The sequence below is a fragment of the Seriola aureovittata genome, chromosome 2 (assembly GCF_021018895.1).
Source record: "Seriola aureovittata isolate HTS-2021-v1 ecotype China chromosome 2, ASM2101889v1, whole genome shotgun sequence".
Lineage (NCBI taxonomy): Eukaryota > Metazoa > Chordata > Actinopteri > Carangiformes > Carangidae > Seriola > Seriola aureovittata.
The window spans coordinates 31,470,001-31,482,500 of record NC_079365.1 but is presented as its reverse complement, the minus strand read 5'-3'; the positions used below and the strand labels follow the sequence as shown (position 1 = coordinate 31,482,500).

The 12,500-nt window shown below is 40.0% G+C and overlaps 1 protein-coding gene across 1 annotated transcript in view; it reads left to right on the top strand.

Annotated features, from left to right (window-relative positions):
* Window positions 1-7,206: 7,206 nt before the first annotated feature.
* The window catches only part of ccndbp1 (cyclin D-type binding-protein 1), a 9,996-nt gene continuing 4,702 nt past the window's right edge, over window positions 7,207-12,500 (top strand). Inside the window, exons 1-6 of the mRNA XM_056385350.1 lie at window positions 7,207-7,365; window positions 9,102-9,161; window positions 9,355-9,434; window positions 9,710-9,791; window positions 10,652-10,748; window positions 11,828-11,901. Coding sequence (XP_056241325.1) covers window positions 7,278-7,365; window positions 9,102-9,161; window positions 9,355-9,434; window positions 9,710-9,791; window positions 10,652-10,748; window positions 11,828-11,901 — 481 coding nt within the window. The 5' untranslated portion in view covers window positions 7,207-7,277. The remainder of the gene's footprint in view (window positions 7,366-9,101; window positions 9,162-9,354; window positions 9,435-9,709; window positions 9,792-10,651; window positions 10,749-11,827; window positions 11,902-12,500) is intronic.

Here is a 12,500-nt window from a genome sequence, read left to right as displayed (position 1 = left end):
AGAAAAGTTTCTGAAAAGAAAACGGACGGATTGTTTACAGTGATTAAATGTTGCACGCAAAGTCTCAGCTGTTTCCAGGAGAAGTTCACCGCTCTGAGCTGAAAGCAGAGGCGGGAAATCTCAGAGACAAGACTACGATTCAGAGAAGTCAGAGTTTAGAGGTTTGTTGGTTGGAGCTGGTTCATAGAGATTAACAGCTGGACGCATCAAGATGATGTGTGTTTGTTTCACGGTGATGAAGGTCACAGTCGTCATCGCCACGGTTCAGCCTCTTCATTGGACGTATAAGTCACCTGCTTCATCTCCACCAGCGGCAGAGGTCCCCGAACTTTTCTGCACCGTGGACCGGTTTGTTCAAGTTCAGTCGGCCTGTAGTAACTGCACAAACAGTCTGTATGAGAATAACAGCCTTTTATCAGGCAGTTGTTGTATTTATGAATAAATGAGTGATTCATCCGTTTGGCCCGGTACTGGTCCACAGCCCGGTGGTTGGGAACCACTGATCTCCATCATCATTTATCCACTAAGTTCATTTCCATTCTCCTTTTGGTGATTCACCCACTTTTCACCTGAGCCAGGTATAAAAACTTTCTTGGAATATTTAGATATTTTCTGTCTTTCCACTTCTTTACAGCCTGGTACAAAAACTGTTCTGGTCTCTAGAGCTGATTTCCTCCTTCATGACACCTATAGAACTCACCTGTTTACATTTCATTACAGTTATGGAGGATTAAGGGTGTGGCCTCTTTGGGGGACAGGTGGGTTTCGTCACAGTAGAAGTCAGTGTTCATGGTTTTATTTAGCAGGTATCAGTGTCTGCGCTCACCATTGCTTGTTAGCTTAGCTTGCTAACTAGTAATTAGCGAGCAAATTAATTAGCAACGTGTTTTGAGCCTTTGAGCAAAATGCCAAGTTGTACTAACGATGCTAACGGGAGTGTATGCTTGTCACTGTTATTAAACTGTCATTCACCAAAGTCTCAGCTCCACACATGCCCCTCCTCTTTGCCCATGTTTGGATTAGCTGGGAGTTAGGGGGCGGAGTCAGACACTGCCAAGATGGCATTGGTGGAGCAGCTCACTCTGAGCTTCAGAAACCTGTAGGTGATGTCACAGGCGTTGTCCATTTTCATTTACAGTCTGTGAGTAGAACACCTCTGTCAGGTAACAGAAGCTCCTCCTCCTTTATTCTCACTCAGCTATTCTGATGCCGACACTGACCCCGGCTGACGTTTGTCCACCAGGTCGACTGAAAATCAAACAAACCCCCAGTTTAGAGAACTTTATTTTGAAGCGACAAAAGAGGTGAACAGTGAAATTACCAGATCAATGTGAACTGTTATCGGTCATTACAGAACCACTTCCTGGTTCAGCTTTGACTAATCAGGTTGTTCTGACCTGAGCTCAGTTTTAGTTCCAGAGAAGAAGAAAAGACTGATGTTGAAATAAACTTTGTTCTCTCTGATAAAAGCTCCACGTTTGACTAAAATCTGAGCTTCAGGATGTTATAAACAGGTTCTCACACACACACACACACACACACACACACACACACTGTCACTGCAGCAGCTGTGTGAGGTAATGTCTGTCTGTGTCTGTCTGTGCAACACCCTGCAAGAATAACAAACCCACCTCTCTCTCTCTCTCTCTCTCTCCTTTTTCTATCTCATTATCCCACCCTCTCTTTCTTTCTGTCTGCCCCCCTCCACCTTTACCCCCCCTTCCCTCTTCTGTCTGCACTCGTCTTTTCCTTGCTCGCCCACCCCCCGACTCCCCCGCTCCTGTTTGAGGCTCGACGCAGCAGACTATTAAAAATGTCCTCCGTCAAGATGAGACTGTGTTGTAAACAAAGAGAGAGAGAGAGAGAGGATGCAGGGGACAGGTAGAGGGATGAGAGATGAACAAAGGAAAAACAGAGGTGAACTGAATCAGGACAATATTCATTCACCTGTTTAACCTGAGCTCTGAGGTTCATGATGTCACAGTTTTCACCTGTAGCCTCCGACGACTTTCTTACACCTTCAGTTAAGATTTCTCTTAAAGTCTGAGTTAAGGTTTCCTTAAAATAAACACATCTGCACACAACATCCTTAAGTCTTCTTCTTAAAGTTTTCCTTAAAATGTTCACGTTAGGTCTTCTCCTTATCTTAGTCTTAGACTTAAGGAATCACTTAGAGTCAGTAAAGACCTTAGAGACCAAACTGAGGTCAAAGCTCCGGTTCCTCCGACTCTGTCTGAACTGTAACGCGGGGGAGTTCCCTCAGAACAGGAGGATGAGATCACAGGTATCACAAGGGCTAATGGCAGCAGATCAACGGTCTCCATGGAAACAGTAGAATATCGCTGCTGTGAATTTCTTAACTTTTTTCCTTAACTAAGGAAACACTAAGTGATTTTGTGAAACACCCTTCAGTAACTCCCTCAGCTGAGGGGAAATTAAACCTGAAGTGTCAGACTTAAGGAGGAAACTTCAGGTGTTTCTGCAGCCTGATGTTATGATGTGTTTTTATTTAAAAAATATAGCAAACTGACGTTATCCTTGTCTTTGTGTGTGTGTGTGTGTGTGTGTGTTGGATTTAATGATGTCATTGTATAATCAGACTAATCTGATTACAGTGTGACAGATTTGATGCCTCAGTTTCCTGTCTGTCCTGTGAGCGGACAGACAGACAGAGAGGGAGACAGAGACAGACAGACAGAGAGGGAGACAGAGAGACCTTCTGTTGTGATGACTCTCACATCTCTTTGAAACCAGGAAAGTACAGACAAACTCTGTGTGTACACACACACACACACACACACACACACACACAGGTTTCCTCAGAAGTCAATATTGTTTTAGCAGATAGAGAATTTTCTTTCATCCTGAAGAAAAAAAGTCTCAGTTTAAAGACTGAAACTGCAGCAGGATAAACCTATTACAGTGTGTGTGTGTGTGTGTGTGTGTGTGTGTGTGTGTGTGTGTTTCTGGGAGGTTTTTGGACTCGCTGATTACTCATCGTCGAGCTAAGACACACACACACACACACACACAGTGAGTAAATCCTGTGTGACTGATAGGGTTTCCTAACACATTGTGTGTGTGTGTGTGTGTGTGTGTGTGTGTATGTGTGTGTGTGTGTGTGTGTCATGTTTGTTCTCTTTCGTCCTCTCTGCTCATGCGTTTGTTTTTTCTTTTAACACTCTCCTTCTCTTCTGTTCCTTTCTTGACTTTTTCTTCTTTGTTTATTCTCTCATTTTCACATTTGTTTATTCCAACTAGTGTTTTTCTCTCCTCTCTCTTTTTCCCTCATTTATTCTTCCTTCTCCTCCTTTCCTTTCATCCTCTTCTCTTCATTTCCTCCCCCTTTCATTTCTTCTGTCACTTTTTCCTCCCTCATCTCTAATCCTCGGCTCATTGCTTTTCCTCCTGTTTTTCCTCTCCCTCTCTCTCTGTCTGACACTACACCTCTCTTTCCTTCACATCCTCCTCCCTCTTTTTCCCTTTTCATGCTCCACCCCCCCCCCTCATTATTCGGTATAATCGGTTGTCTAGACAGCGACTCCCCACACAGATCACACCTGAGAGAGCGCAATGGAGGGAGCAGAGAAAAAAGAGTGAGAAGGAAATGAGACAGAAGAAGAGAGAGAGAGAGAAGAGGTGATAAAATGATTTTCCTTTGTTTTCCTCCCTGAAATTCTCCAATCATCGGGGGGGGGGGGGGGGGGGTGAAAGAAACCGGGAGGGAGGGAAGAAATGAGTAATAAGAGACTGAAGGGTGTAAAACACACACACACACACACACACACAGAAACTGAAACTGCAGTCAATATCCAATATATTCATTAGTTTTGCTCACTACAGTCCAGACTGGTTGATTTTCTGGTGTGTGTGTGTGTCTTTATGTGTATGTGTGTGTGTGTCTGTGTGTGTGTGTCTGTATGTGTGTGTGTGTGTCTGTATGTGTGTGTGTGTCTGTGTGTGTGTGTGTGTGTGTGTGTGTATGTGTGCGCATGAAATTAATCTTTACCTGCAACTGTAAATTTAACATTAAAGGAGCTGTATGTAAGTTTAGTTATTGCTACATAGCTAACGTTAGCATCAAACTTCATTCCTTTACTCACCAACAGCTGTTTCCAGAGGTGGAAACAAACAACAGTGTTAACGCTAATGAAGTTAGCATGCTAACCAGCTAGCCCCGGCACGTCTCATCACTTTTCACCTTTCCTTCACAGTTTTGTACAAAAAAGAAGCTTTTCTTTTTTCTCTTTTTTAGGAAAGTTGACAAAACACATCGTGAATGTTGTGTGTAACTTCACCACTGAGGGATGTTTTCTCCTCTCGTGACGTCACTCCAACTCAACCTGTGATGGATTTCCACCATCACACATTAAGTTGTATGAAATTAAATCAGACGTGAAAAATAGGCTGTGCAAACATTTGGGCACCCTTGTCATTGTTTTGATTTGAATACCTGTAACTACTTAGCACTAATTAACTGGAACACAATGGTTCGGTGAGATCGTTAAGCCTTGAGCTTCATAGACAGGTGCATCCAATCATGAGAACAGGTATTTAAGGTGGCCAATTGCAAGTTGTTCTTTTCTTTGACTCTCCTCTGAAGAGTGGCGACATGGGGGCCTCAAAACAACTCTCACATGACCTGAAAACAAAGACTGTTCAACATGATGGTTTAGGGGAAGGCTACAAAAAGCTATCTCAGAGATTTCAGCCGTCAGTTTCCACTGTGAGGAACATAGTGAGGAAATGGAAGACCACAGGCACAGATCTTGTTTAGGCCAGAAGTGGCAGGCCAAGAAAAGTATCGGAGAGGCGAAGACGAAGGATGGTGAGAACGGTCAAAGACAACCCACACCACCTCCAAAGACCTACAACATCATCGTGCTGCAGATGGTGTCACTGTGCATCGTTCAACAATTCAGCGCACTTTGCACAAGGAGAAGCTGTATGGGAGAGTGATGCAGAAGAAGCCTTTTCTGCACACACGCCACAAACAGAGTCGCTTGAGGTATGCAAAAGCACATTTGGACAAGCCAGCTTCATTTTGGAATAAGGTGCTGCGGACTGATGAAACAAAGATTGAAGTATTTGGTCATAACAAGGGGCGTTATGCATGGCGGCGAAAGAACACAGCATTCCAAGAAAAACACTTGCTACCCACAGTGAAATTTGGTGGAGGTCCCATCATGCTGTGGGGCTGTGTGTCCGTGCTCGGCAACCATCAAACCTGACTGAACTGGAGATGTGTTGTAAGGAGGAATGGTCCAAAATACCTTCCAGAATCCAGACGCTCATTAGAGGCTATAGGAAGCGTCTACAGGCTGTTATTTCTGCAAGAGGAGGCTCGACTGAATATTGATGTGATTTTTCTGTTGCGGTGCCCAAATTTATGCACCTGTCTAATTTTGTTTTGATGCATATTGCACATTTTCAGTTAATCCAATAAACCTCATTTCACTACTGAAATATTGCTGTGTCCATCAGTTATTTGATTGATCAAAATGAAATTGCTGATCCAAACACCCAATGATTTCTAAAGGAAAATAATGGAAATTGTCAGGGGTGCCTAAACTTTTTCATACCACTGTAATGTCATATGTTAAAGGGAGGTTAGCTTGTTAACGTCTGTTTCTCTCCTGAAATAGTTTTTTGAAATTCTTTGCATAATTTGTTAAGACTAGAAAAAACTGGAGTTTTTATGTAATTCTCCAAGGACAGTTGTTGTGGACAAGCTAGCAGAGCAGTTGTAAACTAGCTTCTCCTCACTCTCATCTCTCTCCATCAGTCACATGACCCTTTCCTGTGCTGGTCGTAGTGCTGTGTTGAGTGTCTCTCCCAGCAAGTGATTAGCTTAGCTTAGCTTAGCTTAGCATAAAGACTGGAAACAGGAAGGAACAGAAACAGACATGTAAAAACAACAAAGTGAAGTTTCATAGAGAGAAATAAATCTGCTCATACGTCACCATGACAACAAACCTGCAGGAGTACTGCTGTTAGCTATTTACTACTGTTATAATGATTTTTGTGAGTGGGAAATGTGAACACTATGCACTGCCTTTAAAAACATTCATGGAAGTTTTCATGGTTTATTTTTTTACAACATTAAAAGTAGATTTTTTTTTAAAAACTCATTAGTGACAAAGTGAAAACAAATGTTTTATAAAACATTTTCTGTTGACTGAACTCTCCTGTTCTTCTCTGTTCAGTCCATCGATGAATCAAAGTGATACTGTGATGACTCTGACTGTGTCATCAAGGTGGGAACCCACAGGAGTATCTGTTGAGAGGAATCCAACATGTTCCAGAGAGGAGGTCAATACTGCCCCCTACTGGTGTCTGAGTCCACTGACAAACATACACTCTGGTGGTGCATCAGAATTGAAGAAGATGTGAAACCAAACCAATAACCAATAAATAGGATGTGGAATAATAATCTCAACATATGAACCTTTATACAACACTGACAATGAAAAACAGCAGAAACGTGTCAGTTTCTGCTATTGAGAGATAATTGTAAACTGGTTTGGCTAATTACCTGCTACGTTGTGAATCAGTACTAAAGCCAATATTAATCACTTTTAATGATATACTGTGGATGTTGGGCTGGAATTTGATAAGACAAAAGGCCATGATAAGTAACAATAATTAACTTTATTTAGCACCTCACAAAAAAAACAACAGGCAATAAAATAGAATGAAATAAAAATAGAAACTACAACAAATAAATAAATAAATACATAAATCACATAAGACATATTAGAAACGGAAGAACAAAACTATAGTAACAATAAAAAGTGCAAAAATGAATGTTGATTTTTACAAGCGATAATTTCCTAAACATTTCCTCTTATGTAATTTGGTGTTTATGGGGGAAATAAAGACATTGTTCACCTGTACAGTCATTTAATTGTTAGCCTAACCTCAGTCAGTCAGCTGAACAGGCACAATTAAATTTGCATAAAGATAATCATCAGACAATAAACCATAATAAACAAATATTTAATTGGGTTTGGAAAGAATAATGTATGTATTTTGTTTGTGTGTTATGGGACATCTTTAAAAGACACAGCTCACCTCTGAAAACAAGCAGTTTACCACCTTTTTACTCGCAGAACTTCGATTCAACCACTAGATGTCACTAACTTGTTTCAACGTGTCGCCTTTTATCTTTTCCGACTGACTTGTCCTTCCTGAAATAGTGTCCCCAGCTCAACTTCCGGTCCCTGTTGTGGTTCCACAACACGCGTGAATGTCGCTGTGTGAAAAACTTTGGTGCCATGGCCGCTGATAACTGTGCTGGAAACGTTTCTTTACCTTTACGGAACCTGCTGAACTCCATCCACTGCGTCAGAGACCGAGTCAGAGGTAAATGTGACGTTATAGACGTGACGCAGCGGGAATAGATAGCGAAGCTACACGCATGCTAGCGTGTCACGCTAATGTTAGCATGAATTAAAGCTAGGTTTGTTTTGATGTCACCAGGGCTCGTTGTCTTTGCTTTGGTTTTTTTGTCCTTAATGTGAGATTCAGTGTCAAACGTTAATGTTTTCGTGCTGTGGCGTTATTACCGTTTATTATTAGCTAAACTGCTAGCTTAACTGTTTGCAACATTACTATCAAACTTTCCTCTGAAGTCTGTGTGACATATGTCCGACACAAACACTGGGTGTGACAGACGAGGCTGAAGTCAGTTTCCGATTCGGTTGATTTGTAAAAACCTCTATTATATTTGTGAAAATGCAAAAAAGATAAAACACCACCACACCTAGCGTTAGATTTGACCTTAAATATCTAACACATGTTCGTAACAGCTGTGTAAGTTACGTTTCCTTTAACTTTCCCTTTAACTGTTCAGTTCAACACAAACTGAATCCACACCTTTTTAAACGATTTCATAAACTGTTTTTAAACTGTTTTGTTTTTAAAGTTTGAGTGAATGTCAGAGAATATGTAGTCATATATGGTCTTGTATAGTAAACAAATAAGAATCTATTTACCAGATTGAATAATCAGATTGAAATGTCTGCTTTAAATAAGTACATGTCAAATCAAGAAACTTCAGCACTTGATGCATAAATCATGATATGCCCAAATTGACCTTATAGACAATAAAACATATTGAAAGGGATAGCTGCTACAGTGTTAACAGTGTGGTGAAATATCAGTAAACTAATTGATAGAGTTCCACATCACCCAACCCAACTGTTGTCCAGTTGGAATCAGAGCAGCACAGAAATGCACAACATGACATCACAAGCTCATAATCAAATCAAATCAAGTCCTGAGAATCAAACAATCAGAATCAGGGTTGTTGCCAGGTAGGATTTCACATACGAGGAATTTGCTCTGGTGTTTTTATTCATCATAATACACATAGAAGAAGAAAAGATATAAAGAACATAAAGCAAAGCAGGTACTGCAGGTCAGGTAGTTTAAATATAAATACAAAAAAATTACAATTAAATATTTACAATAAAAATATGATATGATAAAATAAAATGTGCAATAGTTACAGTATGAAAAAACGGCACAAAACCCCACTGAAGTTAATATACAGACAATTACATAATACATAAAAAAGCCATATTTGGCCCAGGTCTTGAATGTGTGAATTTGCTTCATTTCTCCTTTTTAAATCTCTGCAAACTGAATATTTTTGGAGTTTAGACTGTTGATCAGACAAAGTAAGACCTTTGAAGACTTCACCGTGACTCTGATGGACATTTCTCACTGTTTTGACATTTTACAGACTGATGTTGTTATTTCACACCAAATAATTTGTCAAATTTATTAATTATTTGTTGTTAAATAACATCAGCTGCAGAAAGCTCTGGGTGGTACTATGATGTTGTTACTGATGTTTCTTTATTCAAATTAAAATTATCAAAGTGAAATTGTTGAAGACTTATTGATTATTTGACTAATTATTTCAGCTCTTGTTAGTTAATAAGAAATTCTGAGACATGGCTTTATGATTCTTTGGATATAAATTTCTTCTCATGTCAGTCATTTAACAGAATTAGTCGTGAAGGGAAAGAGGTTTCGTTTCTGTTTCACTCTGACTCTGAGTTTTCTAACCAATGTCTCGTTTCCCACCACAGATGGAGAGTCCAATGAGTCAGATGGAGCGTTCAACCTCTCCAACTTCTGGGACACTCTGAGTTGAGTTCAGTTTGTCATAACCCCCAACTCAAGATTTCTGTTTCTTGATGAAAAACCTTTCACAAACATTTTTTTAATATATCGGATCCCTCGTTAGATTTATTACCACCTATTCATTGTCCTGTTTCATGCACAAAGACATGAAATCATCATGAAATTTGAATGTGACGTAAGTGTCTCCTCTGTCCTCAGACCAGGCAGTGAAGGCCGTGTCTCAGGAAGCCACTAAACTCAGCCTGGCCTTCTCCAAACCTCCGCTGCCGTCACAGCAGGTCAGATTATTAAATAATGGTAAATACACATTGAACAGGTAGAAGCAAACAGCTGATCTACACACACCGGGTCCGCACCACTTCCCTCGTTTGACCTCAAATCTTCTCCTCATCTAATCGTCTTTTATTGTACCAAATGTTATATGATAGTTGAAGAGTGAGAAACATTAAGAGAACTGGTGTTCACCCCTCGATCATTTCAGCGCCAGAAAGTAAAGAAACCATCTTCTGTTTTAATTGTGACGTCTTGTGTTTCTCTCCTCTGTCCTCTGCAGGATGGAGAGAAGTTGTCAGAGTCCATGATGAAGAGTGTCCTCACCCTGTCCACAGTCTATTACTGGCTACCTAAGAGCCAAGGTAACACCCTGTCACCACGAGGGCTGGATCAGCTCTGATCTCCTGATTTCATTCACAAAGATTCAGTTACATCAGTAAAAAACTAAGAATCACATTTTATCTTGGGAACTTCAACTTTTTGTACACTCACCTGGAATATGAAATTATCTTTTTTTTTGTGTGTGTGTGTAAAGCAAGATAAAGACAAAGAAAGTGATAACATAACAAGACGTAACATGACATAAGCTAGCGCAAAAGATAATATAATTTAAGAATGTAAAAAGATAACGTAACATAAGATGTGACTTAAGGTAACGCAGCATAAGATAACGCAAAAAGATAATATAAGAACATAAAGAGATAAAATAACATAAGATAACATAGAATAAGATAATGTAAAAATATAACAACATAAGATAATATAGCATAACGTAACATAAGATAAGATAACTTAGCGTAAGATAATGTTGCGCAAGATAACGTATATATGTGGATATATAAAGAAATAGAGAAAAGAAATTATAAAAAATATTATAAAATAATATTAAAGAATATGTCCAGTATTTATTTATTTATTAAATTTTTTCTCCTTTGCCTCTTCCTAGACAGAAAACAGGTACTTTGGGGAAGATGGAAAAAGAAATTATCTGAAATTCACATTAGCAGCTAAATTAGCTGAACACATTTCTTGGTCATAAAACTGTGGAACAAGGATTTGTTTTCCTGGTCAGAATTAAAATTACTAAAACATGACGCATCTGTAGTTTCTGAGGCCGACGTGAAAAAAGCAGCACCACTCAGTCGTCGTCATCATTATATGTGAACAGACGGGGATCAGGTCTTTGTCGGAGTCTTGACCTCAGCTTGTGTTTCTGTCTCAGGCATCAGTCTGAGGCGGCACGTCAGAGACGCCACCGTCGAGGTTCTGGAGGGAGTTTCACAGCTGGTGGAGGTGATACTGAACTCACCGCTGCAGAGGTACAATCACAATCATACAGTCAAACAACCACACAGCCTTACAACCACACAGTCATACAGTCATACAACTATACAGTCAGACAAACAACACAACCATACAGTCACACAGTCAAACAACCACACAGCCTTACAACCACACAGTCATACAGTCACACAATCATACAATCGTTATTCAGAGAGTTAATGTAAGATATCATAAGTTGTAGTTCATATTTTCCCCAGACACATCAGAGACTGCATCAATCTGTCCATGTTCAAGTCCCTAATCAAAACTCAGCGTCTCAGAACTGCTGTATGTTTTTAGTATGTTTCTGTGATATGGTGTACTATGAAAAGCGCGATATAAATAAAATGTATTATTATTATTATAATGGTGATGTTGTTATGTGATGTACTTCATCAGTGCTGTTAAAAACTTACTGCTAAACCACTACTACTAACTAAACTGCTTGACTTAAATGATAACCTTGGTTTTGATGTTAGAAAGTTGGGTTGTCATGTGTAACGCTAACACAACACAACAGCGTTACGCTTTGTTCGTACAGTACTGATAAAAAATATTCGTCCCCTTTGAGGTTATATAAGTTTTATTGTTTCACAGCTTTGAATTAAGGTAGATTTAAAGAGTCTTAATTAACATTGACCAGTACGGAAGCCCTGAGAGGAAAGTGAGTTGTTGTTTGTTAAAAATCAATACATATCTATTAAAAATATAAATTCCACAAAAAAACAAAAAAAGGCCTTTCAGGACTTCTTTAGATCAGAGACAATGTCAACGTGAAAACATGTGAACAGACAAATTAATTACATTTACAAAATACATACATACATTTGTAATTATAAACCCACTGTAATATGAGACACCTGAACCATCACAGCTGTAGAAGATGCATCTACTAAGTCCTGAATACACGTTCAGACATGTTTTGTGTATTTTATAGTTGTGATAAATTTAGATAATTATTATTTTATTTATTGTTTATTTATTTATTTATTATTATTTCCTCTCACGTCCTCTGTTCTCTTTTCATCCTCCTCCCCCTTCTCCCCCTCCTCTCATCCTGCTTTTCCCCCCTCAGTCTGAGCCAGGAACAGCTGACATCAACAGGAAGTGTGTGGTCAGCCTGCGACCAGTTCGCCCAGTTACCTCAAGGTCAGTGACTGGACGAGTTAGATAAACTCAGATCTGTCCAGCACCAACACACCTGCAGCTACCAGCTGTAGTTCTGACCTCAGCCCGCAGGTGGTGCTGTAGTTCTGACTTCAGCCTGTAGGTGGTGCTGTAGTTCTGACTTCAGCCTGTAGGTGGAGCTGTAGTTCTGACCTCAGCCTGTAGGTGGAGCTGTAGTTCTGACCTCAGCCTGTAGGTGGAGCTGTAGTTCTGACTTCAGCCTGTAGGTGGAGCTGTAGTTTTGACCTCAGCCTGTAGGTGGAGCTGTAGTTCTGACCTCAGCCTGTAGGTGGAGCTGTAGTTCTGACCTCAGCCTGTAGGTGGTGCTGTAGTTCTGACCTCAGCCTGTAGGTGGAGCTGTAGTTCTGACCTCAGCCTGTAGGTGGAGCTGTAGTTCTGACCTCAGCCTGTAGGTGGAGCTGTAGTTCTGACCTCAGCCTCACTGACGTGTTCAGACATGTGAACCTTCAATAATCAGTTGTTTTGTTTTTGTTCATTTGCACATCAGATTTCATGCATCGAAAAATACAGTAACTAAACAGTAATTTTCAACAGTACAGGAACAAAAATATAAAAAAACT